Consider the following 24,866-nt stretch of genomic DNA (forward strand, 5'->3'; position numbering starts at 1 on the left):
GAGTCTAGAGAGACTGCTCAGCAGTAAGAGCACTAGCTGCTCTTATAAAGGACCAGGATTTGGTTCCTGCCACTCACAAAGTAACTCACAACTGTCTATGACTTCAGTTTTACAGGATCTGACACTATCTTTTGGCCTCTGAGGGTACTACACACACACACACACACACACACACACACACACATACACACACACAGTACAATATATACTTGCAGGCAAATACATACATAAACTAAAAGTAAATACACTCATTTTTAAAGGCATCTTTACCTCTACCCATTTTCAAAATGTCTGAAAGAGAAGAAAACACATAAATCAAACTGCATGCTGATCTGCATAACAGGTAGCGCTGTGCTTCTTCTTAGAGAGCTCATCCAGATATGACAAAAAAAATTACCCTGTGCTGGTTATGGTTTTTTTTTTTCTGTCTGTGTTAATGTAACATTGCCAGGCATCTGAGAATAACCTCAATTGAGAAAAAGCCCCCCCCATCAGATTGGACAGCTGGCAAGCTTATGTGATTTATGTTCTTGTTGAGTGGTTAATGTGGAAGGGTCCAACCTTCTGGAGACAGTGCCACCCCAGAACAAGTGGTCCTGGAGTGTATGAGAAAGCCAACTGAGCAAGCCAATAAGAAGTGTCTATCTATAGCCTCTGCCTCAGCTCCTGCCTCTAGGTTCCTGCCCAGCCTTCCTTTAATGAAGAACTGTGAGCTGTTAGATAAAATGAATCCTTTCTTCTTCAAGTGGCTTTTGATCATGGTTTTTATTATAGCAACAGAAAACCAAACTAAGACAGCTACCTTCTTTGGGGTGTGCACCAATCTAAGGACTCTGAGCAGCCTAGCTGCCCTCCATAAACAGCAGCTTTCACTGCTTCCTGGAGCTGGCCTAGGCTATACACATCACCCCATACATCAAGCTTATGCCAAGTAACTCCATCTCAGTGATGTGCCAGCGACCTCCTCTGCAAGCTGCCCTGGCTGAAAGTGCTAACAATAAGAAAACAGGTATGACTTCCTGAACAAATCTAGTCTGGCTGTTTGCAACTCCAGAATCCTCATCCTAAACCTGGGTCTACACAAACGCAAATTGAAGTAGACTTGGTGAGGGTGTCTTGAGTCTCGAGAATTTCTTCCAGCTTCTCTAGAGGACATCGGCTGCGAGAGCTTTCTTACAGGGAGAGTAAATTCCTTCCTGTGCATACTGTCACTGTCTGCCGGGGTGTCCTGGTTGGTTAAGTCTACAGGTTACATCTGGCTTTGTGTATAATCTCTACCAGGCAGAACATCTGCATTCCAACCAGGACTCCTTGGAGAAGTGAGCTGCATCTTCAAAAGGGCACTGCAGGCACCCCTATGGCAGCTTTTGGTGTCCTTCAGTGATAGTCAGTGATAGATCAGTCTGGTGAAATGGGACAGGCATCAAAGCTGAAAGACCAAGGCTTCATATACACAAAAATTAATTTATAGGACTTGCTCTAAGTGTTCTTTTAACCTTGAAGAAATTAAACAGTGGTCCTTTTATAGTCTACCAATAGCTATCTCTGAAAAGTAGCCTATTGTAGAGTTGAGTACACAGCTCTGCCACACACAAACCGTGTGACCTCAAATTGTCTGGGTTTCAGTTTTTAATCTGTAAAATGGGGCTAATTGTATGTCATAAGGGTGCTGGGAAAAATAAAATTAGACAATGTATTTATGCCACTTAGAACAATGCCTGGCCAAGAGTGTCAGCTCTTAGTCTAAATGATTATGGAAGCTCTGTTATGGATATTTTCCATCACAGGATATAGAAAAGGTAAAAGGGAACCAGGGGCTGTCAGGATGGCTCAGAAGATTTGGCACCAAGCCTGAGGACCTGTGTTTGATGCCCATAACCTACATGGTAGCCCTGAGGTTGTCTCTGACCTACACACTCCCCAATACACACAAAAATAAACTATGGTAGTAAAAAAAGAGTAGACCCACTAGACACCAGAAAACAAGAATACCATCACTCTAATTCTGGATAAGCCTTGCCAACACACCTATTTCTATGCCATAGTCTTTGACAATGACCTAGCACTGGAAGCAGAGGTTGGACCAGGAAATGGGCATTCTCATCTTTCAGAAATGCACAAAGAAAACTTGTGGCCAGGCAGTGGTGGTAACACTTTTAATCTCAGCCCTTGGGAGGCAAAGGCAGGCAGATCTCCGAGTTTGAGCCTAACCTGCCGTACAGAGTGAGTTCCAAGACAGCCAAGGCTACACCCTGTCTCAAAAAGCCAAAGCAAAACTAAACATTGAAAGTTTATGTTCAGAAGAAGCAACTCCCATTACTGTTAAATAGAACCTACAAATCTCTAGTCTACCCTGGCCATGGTTTTCTTCCACTAGTCTCAAGAAGGGTCAGGCTATGTTTTGTTCTTGTGTTGCCAATCACTGGCATTATGGTCTCTCAAAAAAAAAAAAAAAAAAAGATACTGGCAGATTAAATGGACAATACATGTAAAGCATGTAGAACAATGTCTCGTGTAGTCTAGGTGGATTGACATTCACGTGTCACTAAGTAACTGAGGACTCTGAACCTCTGACCCTACCTCCACCTCCCAAATGTTAGGATTATTGACGTAGTTCCCACAGACAGCTTGATGGCCTCTCATTCAACAAACTTTTTTTTTTTTTAATTTAGGCTATTTCACATTTGCCTGTGTGTTTAATATCACTAAAACCAGTTAATATTAAAGGGCACAGTTTAAAATCTTTATTTGGTGCTGGGCACTGCATTCAGGACCTGAAACCTGCTCTACCACCTGACCTACAGATCCAGCAATCGCTTTATACTTTTTATTTCATGTGTATGGATGCCCTGCTGCCTGTGTGTATGCCTGGTTCCCTTGGAGGTCAGATTCCCCAGGAAGTGCAGTTATAGGCAGTTGTAAACCTCGGCATGGGTGCTGGGAATGGAACCAGAGTCCTCTGCAAGAACAACTGCTCCACACTGCCGCACTGTCTCCCCAGCCCCTTAGCAATTCTAAAATAACAATATTTTAGAAAGGGCTACAAAGTCTACATTAATTTTTCAATAATTGTTTTGAGACAGGTTTCACTAGCTGGCTGTGGGTGTATGTGTGAATAGTTTAGATCAAGTTGGTCTCTGACTCAAGAGAGATCCTCCTGCTTCTGCGTCTTGCTTGCTGAGATCAAAGGGATTCACCACCATGCCCATTCCAGTTTTAAAAAACCTGCTTCAAAAAAGTTCAGTTTTAAATATCTACTAGTCAGGTATCTCTACGTGGACTATATTTTTAATAAGCAGAATTTACTGAAGTCGTAATTGTCCCATGGTTATGTATGAGCTTTACAAATGCCAGAGGGAGAAGAGTGAATAAGGAAGGAAGAACATTTGAACTGTGAATAAGGAAGTCTGCCCAAAGGGCCTGTTGTCAGACTCTATGCAGGGACTCCCTGGCCTATTAATTATTTATCTACTTTTCAAAGTTAATAAATAGAAATGCCTTTCTGCTCTTTATCCCCAGGATGACTGTAGCCATGTTTGATGTGTGGGGGGGGGGGGGCGAGGGGGAGACAGCAGCCTGAAGATATAGGAGATCCAGGTTATGGAGAGAAGATTCTTAAAGAACAAATACAGAACACACACTGCGTTATCTGTCATGTTTTTATTAGGGTTAACTTCTTGTATTGATTGTTTTTTGAGCGTTCTTTTAGAAACACTAGTGTTTTAAAAGTGTAACATTAATACAAAAAAGCAAATTAATCTATTATCTTTATAACCCAAATAAACTCTGTTAACACTTATAAATATACTGACAGTTAGAAAATCTAAAGTGAGGGAAGTTTCATTCAGTCCCTGCACAGAAAGCCACTGTCCACATGTCTGTCCTACCAGAAATATAAGCATACGTGTGTGCCTACTCACTTCCCAAGAACAGCCCTATACAGTGTTTGGAACATTCCTTCTCTATGCATCGTGGTACCTGGCCTCTGTGTCCTTCCCAGCCCTGGTGAGTTCCTCTTTCTTTCAGACACTGTGCTTCAAGAGTGTCACCGCACCTCCAGGTTGGTGTCACAAAACGACTCCAAGCAATCTCTTATAGCTGTGTGGTAGAAAAACAGTAAGTTGTTAGTGTAGTCATTTCTTTCAGAAAATTGCCCCAGACATTTCTACCAAATGGGCCTCTGAACAGCCAGAGACAGCTACTGAGGAAAGGCTTCTTGCCTCTGGGACAAAGGTGGATGATGCTCCCTGTGAGTTCAAAGGCCTCTGGCTTCCCATGGGATGAAGCACCTGGTGCTTCAACACCCTCCCCCCACCCGAACTGTCTGTGCTAGGAGACATGCACAGGGCAGTGGTTAAAACTGGTTGGTGGCTGGGCCCTCCCTCCCCTCACAAGGCTGACAGAAGTATGACAGGAATGACTGTAAATGGCTGCATGACCAAGGCTGAAGGGCAGGGTTAAGGTCAGAAAGTGGCTCAAGTCCTCATCTCAATAATAAAGCTATCTGATATCACCACACATAGCTGCCTCAGGTCCTTAAAGGATTGAGGGTTTAAACTTATTTTAAAAGGTTTTGGTATGTTTTTTATTTGCTTGTTTGTTTGCTTTTTCTAATCCCATTTATCCATCCACCAACTCCATTAGACAAATTAATAGGGTTATTATCTACTTTAAAATAAAAATGACACATTGTGTCTGAGGGACAGTGAAGTCAAATGGCTTGTTTAGAGTCAGGTGACTGACCAAGTATTCTGACTCCGGGATTCACTCCGCCTTCTCCTCAGCCTACCCCAGTTCAGTAAGTCCAGTCTGCCGCTTGACAAAGGCAGAAGAGTTATGAGTGCGGGTGCATGCTTGGCATCCCTGCACTCCAAAAGGTAAGGCAAGAGGCTAGGTCCCAGGCCAGCCTGGGCTATATAGTGTGAGTGCCAGGCCAGCCTGGGCTCTATATATTAAACTTCTTTCTCTACTCCCAAATCCTAAACTTAAATATTGACAGAAACATAATTTTTACCAGTTTAATCAACAACTGTGAAAATTTACTTTTGTGATTATAAACACCTTTATATTCAAAACATCTCAACTTTTGAAAGTTGATCTTTTTAGTTTTAAGGACTGAGGTAAATGATTGAGTCTGTCCTACCCCCACCCCCATTTCTTTCTTTTTGGCTTTTTGAAACAGGGTCTCTATATCTAGTCCTGGCTGTCCTGGAACTCACTCTGTAGATGAAACTGATCCCAGTCTCCCAAGGGCTGGGATTGAAGGAGTGTGCCACCAAACCTGCTATATTACTGTGTTTGGTTTTGGGTTTCTTGGGCTGGAGAGATGTCTCAGTGGTTAGGAGCACTGACTGTTTTTCCAGAGGTCCTGAGTTCAAATCCCAGCAACCACATGGTGGCTCACAACCATCTGTAATGAGATCTGATGCCCTCTTCTGGTGTGTCTGAAGACAGCTACCGTGTACTTATATATAATAAATAAATCTTAAAAAAAAAAAAAAAAAAAAAAAAAAAAAAAAAAAGACAGGGTTCCTCTGTATATACTGGCTGCCCCGGAGCTCCTGTGGACCAGGCTGGGCTCAGACTCAGAGATCCGATTGCCTCTGCCTCCTGGGTGCTGGAATCAAAGGCATGCACCACTACTACCCAGCTGTTTTGGAAACTCTAAAACATTTTTTAGATTTACTTGTTTTTTCCTTTATCTGTAGGAATGATTTGTCTGCATGCATGTGCATCACATGCATGCCTGCTGGGTCCCCTGGATCTAGGGTTACAGGCCGTTCAGGTGTTGGGAATCATCAGACTTGGGTCCTCTGCAAGAGCAGCTGGTGCTCTGCTGAGCCATCACTTCAGCCCTCAAACCCTTCTGAAAAGAGAAGAAATGCATTTACTTTATAAAGCCCAGACATGTATCTGTCACTGAAAGACAAGCTTCACAAAATAACTACACCACCCTTAGGTGATTTACCTGAATATTCATGCTTGTATAATTTTCTATTTTACTTTTAAAAAAATCAATTATGGCTCAGTTTCACAAATGGGTTATGACCTATAGTTTTAAAAACAGAGCCTTAAGATGAATACACAGGGATTCTGCCCTCCAGGCAGCTGTACACTTGCTGTCCATCTCAAACATACAGTCCCAGGAGAACCTGAAGAGACTGGCAAAGGCCTCAGTGTCAATTACTTAACAACCTACTGAGCAGCCGACTGCAGCATCCCTGACAAGGTGGCACAATCAAAACTTCCGCTTTCTAGCAAGAGGGCACAGCCTAGCGCACAGAAAATCCTTGCTTCCCTAACGCTGCAGAACAGACCAAGGCGTCCCCTCCATTTTGCACCTACTACAGGACTTTCATATAGAGTCCCATATAATAGTACAGAAATTAAGTAAGCACCTAAATAAACATACCTGCAATTTTTCTCCCAAGAGGCAATTTGACCTAATCCTAGACCCAGCTTAGTCTTTTGTAGGAGGACAGAAGAGATAAAGCCAGGAGACAGAGGTCTAGAAAGTTCCCCTTAGTGAGCTCAGGAGTGTCCGTGGATGAGCTCATGGCAATCTTCAGTATTGGGGAGTCCCAACAAATCCCACTCATAGCAGAGGCTAGAAGTTGGGAAACACTCCTCTGAGAAGGTTCACAAGGAGCCGAGTCTTGACAGAGAAACTCCATATAATCAGACTGGTAGAGAAGCCAGAAAGTCTTCAGAAGAAACAAGCCTAGCACATTTGATGACAGTGACAAAGGGTTCACAGAGATGGCAAGAGATTAAATCCTTTCCATAAAGGTACACTGTACAATGTGAAACACATAATTTATGAGCTAACTAAAAATAAGATAACAACAAAAAGCTTTTAAAAAGAGAACTAGCCAAGAAGAAAGACTGAAATAAGACCAGATCTGCAGGGAATGCAAGTCAATTATACGTTTTTATACATGTGGATAGCATGAGGCTACTAAAGGTTTCTGAATGAGCAGAACAGTGTTTCAAAATTATTCAGGGGCAAGTGGGGCTGCAACCCGTCTCTAAAAGAGGCCTAGAGTCAGACAACAGGTTCTCAATATTTACTACAGATAAAAGGTGGACATGTGTATGGATCTCATAAATTCAACAACTGTAAGAGCAGTGTTGGTCACCCAGAGCTATGCATACGGAGCTTGGATGGCGATCAAGTCCTGTTTATTGCTCCTTTCATTCTTCTCGCTTTGTTTGTGAGTGTGAGCCTGTAGTCAAATGGTTCTTTTCTTTATAAAAGCGGTAGACTTTACTCAGACTTGGTCCATCTGAAGGTTGCTAGGAACCTAGTCAATTAGTATAAACTATTTTGTGGAGAGTAAATTTTGCCTAAGCAGTAACAAACCTTCATGATAATGAGATTTCTGAAGTTACTGTTTAGGGATCTGTGAAGGCATTAACTATCTAGTAATTCTGGCTCTGCTGGCTATACTGTCTGTGCCCTATGAACCTTAGCTACAACGAAGGTCTGTCTCAGGTGAATACCGATTTGGTATGTGAGTCACATTGCAATTACAGCTGACACCTGAAAACATACTGAAAGCCTGACAGCCACAAAGCTCAATCTCTGTAAGGCTGCCCTGGCCTTCTGTTTCTCTTCCCAGTCCCAAGGCGAACCGAGCTCAGGTTTCTTGACAAATCAGGCTAATTTTTATCACACTTCTAAATTAAAAAGGGCTGTCCCCCAAAGACCTCAAAATTACTGAGCTGTGAGTGGAGTAGACATAACATGTATTGCTTGAGGCTGTTGAGGTTTGTTTGGCTGGTTGACTGGTTGTTGTTATTGTTATTTTTCCTCCCAAAGGGAAGTCACCAAGGATTTCCTAAACGTCAGGGAAAATATCTGAACACACCAGGTCTACATACTACCACACAACTACATGTAACTGACTAGGGGTCCTGTGGACCATTTGCCACTAAGTAACATACATCTCAGTTCTCTGCTGCTTAAAGTAAGCCGCTTTAATGCACTAGGACAGTGAGACTTGGGCCAGTTGAAAATTTCAAAGGATCTGAACGATCTGCCCCAATCCGTCCCACCCCCCACACCCGTCAGAGAGGTAGCAGGAACTAGGAACAAGACATCTGAGCGAGCACTTAAAAGAAAAACAAAACAAACCCAGTAAAACTCCAAAGCAAAGCGCCTCTACACACCCGCAGTCTTTGAAACTTCTTGCCCCCACGAGTTGTTTTTCCTCCCAGAGGGAAGGCAGTTAGTTACAGACGACTTCGCCTTTCCAGGGTGGAGCACGCTCGGCTCTGCTGTCATCTCCCTTGTCCTAGGGTGACACGGATTCAACAAGTGTGTGTGGTGCTTGGCTGTGGAAGTTCAAGGGATTCCACCCTAACCGAGGCAGTGGTTAAATCCCGGGTGCAGAGCCTGAAGCCAGTGGACAAGGGCCTAGCACACCCTTGTGCTCGAAGTTACAGCTGCAAAACCAGGCCGCCCGCGGCCCCACCCTGGCCCGTGCGGCCCCCTCCACGCCGGCTGGTCGCTCCTTTCTGGGTCACTCCGGGTGCACAGCGCGGACACCATCTCTACCTCGCACTCTGCAGGGCCTCTGACTGTGGCTGCGAACTTACGGCGGGTGGAGCTCGCACGCCAGGCCCCGGAGCCAGGGCGGCTCGCACAGGCGGGCCAGGTCGTGCTGGGTCGCACCCCACCGGGAGCCGGAACCCCGGCGGCCCTCGCCTTCACCCCACGGCCTTAGCCCGGCTGCCGGACACACACGTGCCGGGTGACAGCCCCCTATAGGTTCCATACCTGCTGCCGGAAGTGAGCGAGGAGGGCAGTATAGGCATTTCCTGTGACGCCAGCGCCCGGACTCCATTAGGCAGCAGCTGGGGGAAGAATCAACACACCAGGGAGCGGAGCAGCGCGGACCGAGCACCGAGGCGGCCCCTGCCTCCGCCGCCGCCTCCGCCGTCGGGGTTCCAGCTTCGGGCCCGCGCCCCCCCAGTGCCCGCGAGCCCCCGGGCCGCGCCGCGAGCGCCTCCGGAGGGGGGGGGAAGGGCCCGGTCCTCCTTCTCCCCCTCCTCCCGCCCCACCGACCCCCGCCGCGCCCCGCCGGCCTCCCACCACGGCCTCTCTCGGCGAGGAAACTCTGGCCTCCGCTTCCTCCTCCTCCGACTCGGACGCCGGCGGAGCCTCCCCGCCCCCGCGGAAGAAGCCCCGAGCCTCGGCGGCGGAGGGAGCAGGAGAGCCCGGGGCCTCGGCCGGCCGAGCAGGCCTCCCCCCCCCGCCCTCGCCCTCGCCGGCCGCCTCCTCCTCCGTGGTGGTGGTGGTGGGACTGCCTCCGGCCGCCCCCGCCGCCCAGCAGCGGAGCAGCGGCCACAGCCTGGTCAGCGGCGGCACCATGCAGGCCAACGGGGCGGGAGGAGGCGGGGGCGGCGGGGGCCAGGGCCAGACCCCGGAGCTCGCCTGCCTGACGGCGCAGAACGGGGAGTCGTCCCCCTCGGCGACGTCCGCGGGGGACCTGGCCCACGCCAACGGGCTCCTGCCTGCCGCCCCCTCCGCCGCTGGCAACAATAGCAACAACCTAAGTGTCAATAACGGGGTTCCCGGCGGGGCCGCCGCGGCCTCCGCCACCGCCGCCGCCGCCCAGGCCACCCCCGAGCTGGGCAGCAGCCTCAAGAAGAAGAAGCGGCTCTCGCAGTCCGATGAGGATGTCATTAGGCTCATAGGACAGCACCTCAATGGCCTAGGGCTCAAGTAAGTGTCCGTCCTACAACTGGTGAGGAAGCCAGGCTGGGACCGAGCCTCCCGGTGGGTTGCGGGGACCCCGAGGCCCAGTGCGCAGGAGGCCGCGGACAGACAGCCCTGGGGAGGATAGGAGGGAAGGTGGAGGAAAAGGAATCGGCCTGACGTCTTGATACCAGCCGAACCGTCTGGGCTGGGGAGGGGTAGTGGAAGCCCAGAGCGACCCCTCCCCACGCACCTCCAGCGCTGGATTGTCCGTCCGAGAAGGCGGACACCGAGGGTGTTTATGCTGGGGGAGGGGTGGATCAGAGCGGTGGAAATAATGAACCTTGGAGGATTTGTTTTTCAAGTGTGTCTCAGAGGCATCTTTGTGGGACACATCCCCACCCCCACCCCTGACCGACGACAGCCCAGGCAAACTACCAATCAGGAAGGACAGTCGCCTACAAGTGTTTATGGGAACTAAGGGGCTGGGATAATTTGGGAAGAGGCTGTCGAGTAAATCTGATGGGAATAATGAAGCCAGATACCGAGTGGAAGTCATGCAGAGGCCGTGTGTGTGTGTGTACTAGAGGCCTAGCACTAGTTTTAAAAAAAAAAAAATCTCACAAAACCCAGAAGATTGCCTTTTGAAAAATATGATGTCTGGTCTGGTGAATCATTTGTTTTCAAGTAGTTTGGGTGGCCTTTAACTTAGGGTGAAGGTAGACAGCGACCGGGTTCAGTCAAAACTCAACTGCTTTGTACACACAGGAAAGAAAAGCTGATGGAGTTGAAGTAGGGTTGGTGGGAGTGTCCTGGAGCTTAAAGAAGGGGGCAGAGCCAGGAGCTGACAGTAAACATGCAACAGTTTCCTAGCGTCAAAGCAAATTTTAAATTAAACTTTTAGGCGACCCTGGTTTTTGGGTTTGTTTGGTTTTGCTTTGTGTGCAAGCTCCAGTGTGTGTGTGTGTGTGTGTGTGTGTGTGTGTGTGTGTGTGTGTGTGTGTGTGTGTGTCCCGCATTAGTTGGGAAAGGGGGAGAGCTGCACTTACTCAGAGTGACAGAAGTATTTTGACTCCCTAGCTGATAATTGCACTGTTGAGCTGAAAAATGGGGAGCGATAAAGAAGCACCGAGCAAAAGCATAAACAGCTCCCAAAGAAAAATCTAGAAAGATTTTACTTTAGTCCCCAAAGAAAAGGATAAGTGTGAAAATAAATTTTGTGAATGCTAACAGAATATGTTACTGAGAGAAACAGCAAGCTGACAGCAGCAGGCAGAAATAACTCGTGACTGGTGAGCCTACAGCATAGTAAACTGGCTATTTTTAGTATGGGGAGAAAGGAAAGGGTTTGGGATGCTGGCTTTGTTTTACTTTTAAAGATTGCCCTATCAGGATTTCCATACCAGCAAAATATCTGGAAGGAAAGGTCTACTACCTAACACAGCCATCTGTCACCTCGAAGTTTATCTTCCAAAACGCTGCGCCATAGGTAATATCCAGACCCTAGTTTGTATTTAACCAATGTGTTAGAGCACACTTTAGAAACTGTATACTCCTTTAAACTTCTAAACATTAAATGTCAAAAGTAGGAAGAACTTAATTCCAGTTTTGAAATGTAGGTGGCATTTTAAATCGTTTACTTAATGAAGGGTTTTTAAACTATCTTTATTCTTCATCAAGTTGTAGATACTAGTGTATTAGGAAGAGTAAAGCCCTGCGGTTGGTCAGGTCTTTTTCACACTGTATCTCTCCTGCAGCCAGACTGTTGATCTCCTCATGCAAGAGTCAGGATGTCGTTTAGAGCATCCTTCTGCTACCAAATTCCGAAATCATGTCATGGAAGGAGACTGGGATAAGGTAAAGTAGGGCGCAGAGCTGTGTGACTACTGCTGACGCTGCTGTGTGTGGTGGGAATTTTGTGACATTCTTGTTCTTCTTTTATATCCTTTTTTTGCAGGCAGAAAATGACCTGAATGAACTAAAGCCTTTAGTGCATTCTCCTCATGCTATTGTGGTAAGAGGCGCACTTGAAATCTCTCAAACGTTGTTGGGAATAATTGTGGTAAATACACTTTTGTTCTTAGTTTCACATTTATGCTTATTTTAGGTTGTTGATAACTATAGGCATCTGATCTTAAGAGGCTTGAAAGTAAATTTTACATAATTTATAAATAAGGATGAGTTGTTTATGATTGTAAGCTATGAATTTTAACTGTTTTAATTAAATCCTACGTAGTAAATGTAATTTGAAACAATTGGTAATTTAAGCTTTATAAAAATTCAAAGATCTTTCTGCTTTTAGTGCTGTTGATAAGAGCCTTATATTGTTAGGGTTACAAATAAAATATACTTTTATATCACTCAAAATACTCAATGTGTTTGTTAAAGAGAAAATATACTTGGGTGTGTATATACTGTACAGCCTGAAGCAGCTGGTACACTGGTTTCTTATTGTTGGAATTACATAGTTAAGACTAGTTATTACTGTTTAATGTGCCCTCCACGTTCTTTCATTTGACTTATGTGAATGACAGGTGTAAAGTTTGTATGATAGTGTCACCTTGGGAAGGTTAGCTGCAGGTTTGGCTATGGGTCTGGCCTACCAATTCTCATTTTCTTAGCAAGCTCAGTTTAATAGCTTATCCTTGTTAGTCTCTTTCATAAACCTTGACTGGTTTTCTTGTTTTTTTTTTTTTTTTTTTTTTTTTTTTTTTTTTTTTTTTTAATGCTGGTGGACTTTAATTCTTTAGGAAGGATATGTTTTTGATTTTTAAAGCATGAGTGATTGGAAAACTTAGAATTGGCTGCTGGCTTGTAAACTTGTAGCTGATTCACGCATTGTCAAAGGAGTTTCCTGTTCGGTGGGGGAGGGACAAAGGAGAGAGTAGGAAGTGAAGTAGGAAGACAGCTGCTTGTTCAGTGCTAGTGTGACCATCAACATTTCCTTTTTTAAATTGGGTCAAACATTAACTCTTTTTATCTTTGTCTATAAACTTGATAGAGCCATCCATGGCTTTTTGTTTGTTTGTTTAAAAAAAAACTTTGTTGCAAAATAGTTTGAAATTCTTTATATAATTCTGTGCAATAATCTTAGAAAGTGGGCTTCATGCAAATTAAAGGTTGAAAGAAGTATGACAAACATGAAGTTAGTTAAATTCATGGTTCAGTCTTTTCAATAAAAACCCAAAGTATTAAAAAAAATTAAACCAGTGTTAAGTCAAATGATTTAACTTAAAGAATAAAGAATTCCATAGCATAATTTAAAATTAAAATTGAGCTAAAGTAATTAAGTAATATTTGAAGGGATTAAATTTTTTTCAGGAATTAGAGAGTGCCCTCAATATCTCTGGAGTTTAAAACCTAAGTATGTTTTAATTGGAAAGTTTTCCACAAATTTTTGCCTCAAAATGAATGAACTAAAACAAAGAATCAAGTAGCCAAAATCTGACTTGGGCTTTATTGGTGACTATAAGGACATTTTTTTTTTTGTGGAGTATTTTGATGTGATTTCTTGGAACATATTTTCATTTTTTAAGTTTATCCAAATTGTGTCTGTACTCTAGTGGTAAACATTTAATAGATTCGCTTCTTATAAAACTTGATTTATAGTAGTTTTGAGACTTCTGCTTGGACTTAGATTATGACTCATTAGAAACTTCAGTAGAAGCAACGTGTGAATTGAAGAAAGGTCATTATAGATAATAAGGAGGAATCCCTTCTTTTTACAGCCTGTTGAGTCTGTAGAACATTCTAGGATCTAATAAGAAATGAAGATTAAATCTCTGACTGAGCCTCACACCATCAAACTGTTTAGGTATTTATACAAAGAAAGGGTCAGACTCTGTCTCCCCAAGCACTGATGAATCAATTGCTGTAACGGTTTAGTTGAGCATTTTTTGAAGCTATTTTTTTTATTTTCTGATGCTGTTTATTCTTTCCCAACCTTATTGCTAGAAGATCACTTTAAGCTGGAATTTGTAATGATATCTTAGAAGACAACTATGTGGGTTTTTATCATTATTACTTATTTAACGACATTATAGTCTCAGACAGCACGTTATTATTATTTTTGTGATGGAAATTGAAGCCCAAGCTTTGTCTGCATCAGCTAGTGTTCTCCCTCTGAGCTGCATCCCTAGCCTTTAGGCTGAACTTTGTTTTCTAAACCTGAATGTTTTTATTGATCTAGTTTACTCCCTCACTTTTCCTGCTCCCACACTGCACTCAGAATGGTAGGTATTACGGGTTTTAGATGTTAAGGTCATGAATTAACATTTTCTAGTCAGTTTGAGTTGATATACTCAGCCATATTTGATAAATCTAGGTAGGCATTTGAGACTAAGAACAGAAAATTGCTGTTTACAAAGTCTCTTTCTTTTGTTTTTTAATGTAATAGAAATAATCTAAACAAAAATGGAAAAATATTGAGTTAATATACAAAAATGAACTCATAAAGTCAAGAGAGAGCTTTTGCTTTTCTTGGAATCAGGATTTGATCTACAAAATTTGCTTTATAACGTTATTCCAGAGTTAAAGCACCACAAAGTCAGGCTCTGTGTGTATACTCTTTCTGTTTTTCTCCAGTGTTAAATTTAGTCCATTGACGTAGGGAAAAGAACAATGATTCAGATACTAGGCAAGGTGTAGGAGGGTCCAAGGAAAATTTCAATTTCAGGATTTTAAAAGAGATGAGGGCTGGAGAGATGGCCCAGCGATTAAGAGCACTGGCTGCTCTTCCAGAGGTCCTGAGTTCAATTCCCAGCAGCCACATGGTGGTTCACAACCATCTGTAATAGAATCTGATGCCCTCTTCTGTTGTGTCTGAAGTGGTGCTCACATACATAAAATAAACAAATCCTTAAAGAAAAAGAAAAAGCAATCTTCACCCTCTGGCTTCTTTTCAAAAGTTTTTGATTAAGAAAAGATTCCTGGGTAAGCACGCCTCAGTATTGCCTGGTTTTTAACTTTGTCAGGACTGAGTGACACTTGTACATTCAAAGGTCTTTTATTCTCTTGAGGGTCTTACATTTTGAGCTTTAAATTTAGGGAGGTAAAATACATTTCATTGTTACTATGTACCAGATACTTGCATGAGTAAAATTTCCAGACAGATAAGAGCTTTCTCCTCAGCAAGTTCTCTAGCTCTGTTTGTCTAGCAACAAGTTAGTTGGCATGCACTAGGCCAAGCTTTGATAGCTATTTGAGGGTGTTGGTTATTTTAATGTTGATGAAATGACTCAGAAAACTGTTCTTGGACTGCTTTGAGAGCGTCCCCTGTACATACAGAAGTATCTGTTTGCTCATTTTTATCCTGCCCCATCTTTGCCTCATAGACTACAGTAACATGTTCTGCCAGGATCTAGATGAGAAAGTAAGGGATAAATAGCATTTGGGCACTGTACACATTGGGACATGCTAGACTGAGGGAGGGGCAAGGTCTAGGACTTTATGATTAGTAATAATTTATCAAAGACTTGCCTGGAACTAAAAGGCCAAAGAGTGTTTCCCAAATTTCCAATTGCTGGGAAAATTTAATGAGGAATGACTAGTTGCATATGGCATTGTTTTACATTTGAATTAAAAATACACTAAATTGATAAAAACCTTCAGTACCATGCTAATGCAGAAACTTTGTTTTGTAAAATTAATTTTTTTTCAGAAGATGGTGAAAGTAGCGCTAATAACTTGAACTATAAGTCCTTCTAGCCCTTTTTAAGATTTCAGAATTTCATTTTGGGGTTTTGTCACCTGGTAAACTTTGAAGTTTTTTTTTTTTTTTTTTTTTTTTTTTTTTTTTGGTTTTGGTTTTGGTTTTTTTTGTTGTTGTTGTTGGTTTTTTTGTTTTTGATATACAAAAATAAGCTTAAAAATACACACACACACACACACACACACACACACACACACACACACACACGCTTTTTAAAGCCTTTAGGTAATTAGTCTGATATGATCTTTAGGATCAGTCCTACTTTATGTGTAAGATCGGTAAGTGCACTTTTTCCAGTTATAAAAGTAGGTCTTAGTTTAAAAAGGTTTTTTTCCTTACCTTTTAAAGTTTTAATATTAGATTACCAAACATAAGTAACATGTCTCAGAATGGATATTTTTAAATAGTTGCCTGTTTTTTATATAAAAGGATTTTTGTGTCAGGTGAGGATTTGCTAAATAAACTGTTGTATTTGAGACATAGTATAATAATTTATATCTTCTAGAAACTAATACAACAGTCATAAAACAGTTCATTATACTCTTAACTGTGTTGTTACATGGTAATATCTATGCACTATTTTGTAACAACTTAGGAAAATTTTTAAAGTGGACTTAATTCTTCATTTTCTGTGGAGTTTTTGGTGAACATTTCTCTGTCACTCTCCTTGCTAAAGCCCATGTGTCTAGTGGGAGGAGGTCCTTTCACACAGTGGGCCTTGGTTAGGGTTAAAGTGAAAAATCCCTCCTAGATAGAAGTTAATAGATGCTGCTCCTGTCTAGGAAAATTTCGAGGACTGATCATCACCTTCAAGTTTAAAGTAAGATGATGGTGTGACATGAAAAATATTAAAACCAAACATTTCTCTTTGGGAAAAAAATGGGAAAGTGTTTCATAACTAAAAAGTGTTTTATCCTTGTGGACAGAGAATAAATAATACTCATCTGTGCCTTGTTGCTAAACACTTTAGTGAACAGCGTATCACAAATGTACATAATAGATGCTGAATCCTTCTACAGGCCATTAAAGTCAGCCTTCTGATGTAAGTGTGTCTTAATATCCCTAAAGATAGCGAGTGAGCTTGTGTGTGCCCAGTTCAGTTACAGGATCTTCAAACGTCTGCATACCAGCCTGTAGTATGGATCTTGAGAAAGCCGTTTGGCTTCTGATAAGACCAAGTCTGGCGTTCTCCTGCTTCTCTTCAGTCCTGCTTTCCATTTCCAGTCCCCTGAGCTCCTCCTTCACAGTGTGTCTTTTTTGTTTTGTTGTGGGGTTTAGTGTTGTTTTTGTGGTGCTAGAGTCAAATCCAGAGCTCTGCGTGTTCTGCAAGCACCCTCCCCTGAGCTGCGTCCTGACTTGCAATGACTTAACTGGCAGTTTTTCACCAGTCTTTTCAAAGCTTGCTGCACAAGACATCTATTCAGATAGCCAGAAATTTTGAAAAGCAAATTTGGAATTCTTGGAATAGTTTTAAATGTTGATACATAAAATTAAAAATGCTAAAGAAATGTAAGAACAGTATTCATTTTTTTCTTATGTTAATGCCTCAGTCACTAATGGAGATTACTCATTCAAAGAGTTTTATTGATGTGTAGCCTTGAGCAGTCATATTTAACCTACGATGGCTAGCAAGCCAGAATATTTTGAGTCATCATGAAGCTTTATAAAATTATTTTCAGAAGGCATAGTAGATGGTTTCTACTGTTCTGTTTAGGCACAAACGTTTTCTGAAACTTCCAGCAACTTTTTCCCCTGACTGCTGCTTTCTGTCATGTCAGAGGATGAAGTTTCTGCTGCTGCAGCAGAAGTACCTGGAATACCTGGAGGATGGCAAGGTCCTGGAGGCACTTCAAGTTCTACGCTGTGAACTGACGCCGCTGAAATATAATACAGAGCGCATCCATGTTCTTAGTGGGTAAGGAAGCGATGGAGCTCTTAGACTCCAGACTCAGGAAGGGGCTATTATTATTATTTTTATATAAAAGTTTACTGTTGGCTAAAGTTATAATTCATTAACTTTTTAAAGATAGTACCTGGATATCACTAAATTCTTAGTGCTAGATAAATTTACTTATGTGCACAAGCTATGCAGCTATTCATACTAAGATTTGAGATACTCAGTAGGTGAGAAAGGAAGAAATTCATATCACAAATAACAATACTATTTCAAGATCACCAAAAAAAAAAGGAAAGAAAGAAAAAGACAAAAAAAGAACAAGCCTCCTGACTCTGGATCACAGCAAGCAGTAACGGGCATACAAGTGTTCTGCATACACAGTTATCAGTCACTTAACTGGTTGTGTAGCCTTTATTTTTGTTGTATTTATTTGTGTATTCGAATCATGATGTCAACTCCCAGTAGACTAGAATGGCCTAAAATTCATAAAAGATGTGCCTGCCTTTGCCAGCCTTGTGCTAGGGTAAAGATGTGTGCCATCATGCTGGGCTCTTGCCCTTAGTTGACCTCATTCTTTGTGGTACCTTCAGTACTGTTTGCTAGTGGTGGGTCTTCTTTTTGGTTTTGTTTTGTTTGATTCAGGGTCTCACTGTGTAGCCTGGCTGTCCTGAAACTCATTGTATAGACCAGGCTAGCTTTGAAATTGTCAGGCTGTGCTAATGATTCTTTATGTGCTCTATCTAATCACACATTTGAGTCTTCACTTGGATTTCTAATTGGCATGTCCAGCCCAAATGTCCTGTCTTCAGACCAGTTGTCTGTTTGGTTTTTTTCCTTCGTGGTGTTTTGTTGTTGTTTTACTATGTATTGTGATATCAGCATCTGGAGTATGTTTAATGTAATAAAAGTGATCTGGGTCATTTTAAAAGTCTGAGATACATTGGTACTGTGGCTGACTATTTCTAGTTGTCTAGGTGTCGTACTTTACCAGGTAAATGCTATTCACATGATCCTGTTTTCTTTCCTGCTCTGGTAGCAGAGAGTGCCTACATACACACACACACACACACACACACACACACACACACACACACACACACACACACACACACGTTCTTACTGATCAGGCTGGCCTTTAACTCACAGAGATCTGCTTCTGCTTCCCAAGTGTTGGGATTAAAGGTTTTAGCTACCGCATGGGACTAGAACATATAATTTAAAACATAATCTTTATTTTGAAGTGATCTTGAAAGAAAAGATTACCTCCTGGCAGTGTTGTGTCTTTTCTGCCCTACTCTGTCACTTCCCATAAGCACGTTTATCTGAAACCCAAAGCTTAATAATGCAAATTTTTGTAAAGGGCGAAGACCATAGTCTGTTCCCACTTTTGGCAGTAATCAAACCTAGGATTTCATGTGTTACCAGGAAGCATCTATCACTGAGGGAGGTACATGTCCCCAGTCTCTTTCCTTTTTATTTTGAGACAGTCTCCTTTAGATTCCCTAGCTACCTCAGCTTTTGAAGTAGCTTGGGTAGTAGGCATGTGCTTTTTGCAAAATTTAGAAAGGAAACAATTTTCCCACTTAGCTACTGACATTAAATTCTTCTTCTTTTTTTTTTTTTTTTCTTTCTTTGTTTCTTCACTTATTTTGTGTTGTGTACATGCACATGTTGAGGTCAGAGGACAACTTGTGTGAGTTGGTTCCCTTCCAGGGATCAAACTCTGATTGGAACAATAAAAGTGATCTGGGTCATTTTTTTTTTTTCTTTTTAGAGTTAGAGACAGATCTTTATTTTAAACTCTGATCTACCAATTTAGCGTTTCCCACCAACTCTGGGAGCAGAGACCTTTACAGGCTTCACAATCTTTTGTTTAGGTGCTGCCTTTGTGGGGGCCTTGGCAGCAGCCATTGCTGTCTTCTTTGATGCCTGCTTAGCCTTTTTTGCTTCCTTGGCAGCCCTTATGGCCTGCTCTCGCTGAGCTTTCCTGACTTCTGGTTTCTGATTCCTCTTGGCCATTATATCAGCAAGAGATGCACCAGTGATGGCTTGCTGGAACGTGACTGCACGGCGGTTTCTTTTGAATTTCTTCCGACTGTCCTTTCTTGTGTTTTCTTCTGTAGAGGACAGTCCAGTTTATCTGCCGAGGATTCCTTTTGGACAGGAATGCAGACTCGCATTTTGCATTAAGAAACTGGAAAACCTTCCCGTCGGTCTTGGCGTAGTGCCGCCCATGTCCCGGATAGATCTTGTACCCGATAAAACTGCACAGCTCGACCTTCATGGTGGTCGATCTGGGTCATTTTTTAAGTCTGCAATATTTTGGTACTGTGTTAAAAAAGCCTCGACTGGCAAAACCCTTTCACTAGCTCCCCCAAAATTAGTTTAGAGACAAAATATTCATAATCAGTTTTTCCACAGGCATGTTAAGTATAATTACACTTTTTAAAAAGTTTTTTTATTAACCAAAATTATACATCCACACTGAATACCAAGAAGACCATGTGCTCTGTTGACGTAGACTCTGCTTGATCCTGCATCTGAGAAACTGCACGGAGTCTTCACCTGTACAGCAGAGAGCAGAGTGAGCACTTCTCATTAGTTAGCCCTGCTGCCTAATTGTCCTTTATACAAGTGACAAGAAAGGTACATCTGTCAGAGCACCAGACATAGCACCCAGTAAGATCTCACATTCAAGTTTGAATAAAGGTCTTCACTTGCTCAGTCCTGTTTCCTGAGAAAAGCCATGTTGGAGATAGGCTCCCTTACCTCATGAGGTTCTTACTTCGTCCCCAGTGTTTAGGATCTTGAGCATTTACACCACTATATTTCTCACTATAGTGAGAACTAATGCCGGAGTTTCAGGCATACATGGCCCTGCCTGGCTCTTGTGTACTTGAACTCAGGTTCTTATGCAAAGTGATCGCCATTATCCACTAAATCATTTTCTTAGTTCATACCTCATTTTGATTTGTGTTTTTAGTACTTAGAGAGTAGAGAGAGAAGCTGTGGAGTTAGCTCAGTGGTGAAGAGCAAGGTCCGCAGCTAGAATACCTGAGATTCTGTATTCCCATATTGCCTACCTCCCCTCAAGACTACTTCCAAAGCTTTCCGTGCCCTGGTTTCTTCATTTATGCAACTAGAATAATAGTATCTGCTTCATATGGGATAGTTATGGGCATTTGATGAAGCATGTGCTGAGAATTTGGAACATAACCACATATATAATACATAGCAATAGAAGGGAATACTTTTAATTCCAGCGATAGTGTTTCAGTACTATCATTACCTCTTAATATTTTTTTTCCTTTTAATGATTATATGAAGGCACCAGATTGCATTAATAAATTGAATTCACTGTAAAAATGTTTTTCTTGATTTGTGTAAGCAAGAACTTGATTGTAAAAATACAGTCAAGGAAAAGGTTTGAGATATGTTTCCTACTCTGTTAAAGGTATCTGATGTGTAGCCATGCAGAAGACCTACGGGCAAAAGCTGAATGGGAAGGCAAGGGGACAGCTTCCCGATCCAAACTGCTGGACAAGCTTCAGAGTAAGAGTCATTTCTGATGTTTATTTCCTCTTAGGTCAGAAGTAGAAACTGGAGATCTAATAGGAAGCTTGTACTTAGTCATATCACTGAGTGCTTGTGAAAGAAGAGGGACCCATTAGAGAACCCTCTAAACCAAAGATTTTCGCCAGATGCTACCTCTGCAGTCAGTGAGAGAATGCTGGCCTCAGCACTCTCCTTGTAGCTGTGTTATTTATCGACACTCTCGAGGTTCCTTTTGGAAGAAGAGTCTGAGAACAAAATATGAACACAGCTTCCCATCCTAGCAGTTTACATGTTTTATATTTTTTTCCTTAAAAGAGACCAGATATCTTTTCCTATTTTCTGTTTTGGTTTTTTGAGACATGGTTTCCTCTCTGTTGCCCTGACTGTCCTGGACTCCCCTTGTAGACCAGGCTGGCCTTGTACTCTGAGCTCCACCTGTCTCTGCCTCCTGAGTGTGGGACCAAAGGCGAGTGTATTCCCATCACGCATGGCTGGGCTCTATATTTCTTTAGGTAAATTGTTTTTCCCAGCTATGTTATAGCACTTTCAAGTTGAGTTGGGAACTTTATTTTTACCGTATCTTTATATAAAATACCTCCTTTCTATTCAAATCATGCTGTTATATAGTGTTGCAGTGAGAGTGAAAGTCTCAGGTCTCAGAAAACAGATACTCCATATGCCCTGAAGACATGCATGAGGATTGGAATAACATGTATGGATGTTAAAACACTATTGTATGAGTTTCCACAGCAGCACCTTTGGCATTAGTAGCCACTGGAGGCAGCTAGAACTTGGCCAGTCAGTGTTTTAGCTTATTCTTTGCTAAGAATTCTTTGTAAACTGGTCGTCTGCTGATACATGATCACCATCAAGTTTTCTGTTCATCGTCTCTTCACTTTTTGTAGTATTTTTCTGTGTGTGATGTTTTCCCTGAAACTCTACAATGTGCAGCCAGTACACTCCTCCTTAGTGCTTCTGTCACGGTAGCTTTCCATGAGCACTAAGACTTCACCTTGCAACAGCATCATCTCCCTAAGCTTGTCAGTGGAAAGGAAACAGTAATATTGAGGAGAGAGGAACGACAGGAGTAAATGTCTTATATACATTTTACAGTTTATTATTATTTTTATTTCTCTTTTTTAAAATATCTTTTATTAAAGCCTATTTACCACCATCAGTGATGCTTCCCCCACGGCGTTTACAGACTCTCCTACGGCAGGCGGTGGAACTCCAAAGGGATCGGTGCCTATATCACAATACCAAACTTGACAGTAACCTAGATTCCGTGTCTCTCCTCATAGATCATGTTTGTAGTAGGTAAGAGAATTTCTTACATTTTCACATGTTAGCATTTTACAGTGGAATTATGAATTTTATTAGAACACGCTCTAGGGCTCCTTTGTATACTTGTGTAACAGATCATCCTGACTAACACCTAATTTTCAGTAAACCCAGGACTACTAAAATGAAAACTCAGTAGAGAAACCATAAAGAGTTTCCGTTGTAGTGTGCACAGTTGGGAGCTGAAGCCCAAAACCAATTTTTTTGTGTAGATTTGGTCACCTGTGTTCAACAGTTTATGCACCAAATTAATCCTCTGCATATGAATATTATGGAAATTTCCTTCATGTAAGTTCTGGTTTTTTGTAAAGGAAGGGCTCCAAAAGTGTTTAGACTAACGGACACTCACTTTGTGTTCCTGTTTACCACACCAGACACAGAACTGAACTTGGAAGGACTCAAGTTTGTCTTTTAGTGATGAGTATTTTTATTTTTATTTTTTTTTTTTTTAGTAAAAATGTCTTTTCTGTTTTAATGATGCTCTCCAAAATTAAATCAGAACTTTACATTTAAAATACCAAGATAGAAATTATAAAAACCCCTTCAAACTCTAGAAAAGCAGGCAGCTGACATTTTTCTGCTGACATTAATTGAAGAATTAATGAAAGGAATGAGTTTAATGAAAGGAATGAGTTTCAGTAATAAAAGACAGAAGTGTGTATGTGAGTCAAAAAGGAACTTCCAGTAATTGTAAATATTGTGTACACATGTACGTTAGTTGTGTTTAAATTAGGTGTTTTACTTGGGTATTTGTATTTTACCTGTGCTGGGAAATAGAACATACGTCCTTTCAAATTCTGGTCAAGAGCTCTGTCTGAGCTGCAGCCCCAGCCCTATCTGCCTGTGTACAGTCATGATGTCACTCACCACATGAGAAGGAAGGAGTCTGTACTGTTGTCCTTAAGACATAATGCTAGTTATGGGGCACTGGGTTGAGGGTCTAGTGAGGCACTGCTTTACTAGGAAGTGCTCAGTGCTCATTTTTAGCCCTCCACTTCTTAACACTGTTCTTTGACTTGTTTGGGAGATTTTTAAATGCATTTTTGTTTAAATTGGGGGCAGAGGGAGCTAATGGATTAAAGGCTCTTTTGTCAGTCCTTTGTTTCATAGCTCCTTTAGGTGGTTGGAAACTGTCAAAATGAAGACACTTGTAGACCAAAGTCTCTGTGGCTCATAAATTAATTTCTGCTGGGGACACAGAAAGGTGAAGCTAGCCTTGCTGGTGACAGAATTGGAAAGGGTGAGCCTTTCCTTCCTGGGTGGATACAAACCCACGCAAAGACAGCTTGTCTCCGCATAGACTCCTTTATTCCTGATAGCAATGTCTGTGGAACCAGTGACAACTACTAGTGCACCTTTCCCATCTTTCAGCTTGGGAACAGCTGATCCTCAGTCCGTGTGTAAGCACTCTGAAAGTTTACTAGGACTGAAGAGTTCTTCTTTTTCTGAAGTAATTGTTCCTCAGGTTTTCTTTATGATTTTAAAAACAAAAACCTGCATACTCGTGGTGTACAGATACATTTGCAGGTAAAACACCCACACATTGTGCCTCTTGTTTGCCACCTACCTTCAAAGGTAACTCCTTAAGTCCAGTTTTGTCCATGTTCTCGTTTTTCTTCATCCGGTTCCTATAGTATGAATGCCTATAGAGAAAGCAACGTAAAACGTGCTGATGGTGGTGAGGGACAGTCAGCGTTCCAGTTTATTTTGTGTTTTCTATAGTATTTGAGCACTCTTCTCTTAGATGAATATTCCAAGCTGTAGACTGGTACTCTGACCCCTTGGGGCTTCTGTTCCTTGCCTGTCCCTTTAGTCCTGTGTCCAGAATCACTTCTTTCCTCATGCTCCTTCCATAGGTTATCCTCCCCTTGAATCTGATGACTCGTGGAAACCGCAGACCTGCACTTTGTGTCTCTTGAGCCTCAGACCTGAGCGCAGTTTGGAAAGTGTTCTAGTTAAACATAGCAGATCCAAATAGATTTTCTCTACCTCTTACCCAGATCTGCTAAGGATGTTTTTTACACTTGAATTCTTTTTTATTCTTTTTTTTTTTTGTGTGTGTGTGTATGTGTGTGTTTTCACATGTGTGATATATATGCTTGAGTGAATGTGTTTTTACATATGTGGGCACTCGTGTGTGGGTACACATGTACATGTGGGTGCATCTGTGTGGAGGCCCAAGGTTGGTGTTGGAAATCTTCCTCAGTTGTTGTTCCACTTTATTCTTTTGAGACAGGGTCTCTCGCTGAACCTGGAGCTCACCACTCCCAGCAAGTCTCTAGCCAGCTTGCTCCAGGGACCCCTGCCTCCACCTTCAAAGGCTGGAGCTGCAGGCTGGTCATCATGTCCACCTGGCATTTACATGGGGTTCAGGCATCTGAACTCCCATCCTCTTGCTTGCATGTAAGAACTTCAGCTGCCAAGCCTTCTTCCCATCCCTGCATTTTCTATCTCAGGGAGAATCTACCTACCCAGTTTACCAAGCCGGAAAACCAGGAGCCATCCCCCGCTGTTCATTCTAGAGGTAGATTTTAAGGACACTAAAAGATTAACACCAGGCATTAACTCAGTAAGTTGTACCCGTCTTTGCCAAACTGGAAACTAGAGCCTCAATTTAATTCCTTAAGTTTATCTGGAGGTCTTCAAAAGAAAAGTTGATA

General features: G+C 42.2%; 1 protein-coding gene, 1 long non-coding RNA gene and 1 pseudogene across 4 annotated transcripts in view; 1 reads left to right on the plus strand and 2 right to left on the minus strand.

The window, feature by feature from the left end:
• Positions 1-3,682: 3,682 nt before the first annotated feature.
• LOC308419962 lies at positions 3,683-7,997 on the minus strand. The gene is made up of 3 exons (XR_013975013.1): positions 6,413-7,997; positions 5,687-5,866; positions 3,683-4,098 (listed from the first exon to the last, which is right to left on the minus strand). It is a non-coding gene; the product is annotated as an uncharacterized lncRNA (long non-coding RNA).
• An 863-nt stretch (positions 7,998-8,860) lies between these two features.
• WDR26 (WD repeat domain 26) overlaps positions 8,861-24,866 on the plus strand; it is a 40,100-nt gene continuing 24,094 nt past the window's right edge. The window contains exons 1-6 of one of the 2 annotated variants that reach the window (XM_080909401.1): positions 8,861-9,730; positions 11,461-11,560; positions 11,661-11,765; positions 17,192-17,328; positions 20,765-20,862; positions 22,026-22,182. In XM_080909401.1, coding sequence (XP_080765527.1) covers positions 9,375-9,730; positions 11,461-11,560; positions 11,661-11,765; positions 17,192-17,328; positions 20,765-20,862; positions 22,026-22,182 — 953 coding nt within the window. In that variant the 5' untranslated portion in view covers positions 8,861-9,374. The remainder of the gene's footprint in view (positions 9,731-11,460; positions 11,561-11,660; positions 11,766-17,191; positions 17,329-20,764; positions 20,863-22,025; positions 22,183-24,866) is intronic. The other variant, XM_080909400.1, reaches the window with a different exon arrangement.
• Positions 19,126-19,594, minus strand: LOC308437247 (large ribosomal subunit protein eL24-like; annotated as a pseudogene). The gene has a single exon. The product of its transcript is annotated as a large ribosomal subunit protein eL24-like (transcript).

The sequence above is a fragment of the Micromys minutus genome (genome assembly GCF_963924665.1).
Source record: "Micromys minutus genome assembly, chromosome: 1".
NCBI lineage: Eukaryota > Metazoa > Chordata > Mammalia > Rodentia > Muridae > Micromys > Micromys minutus.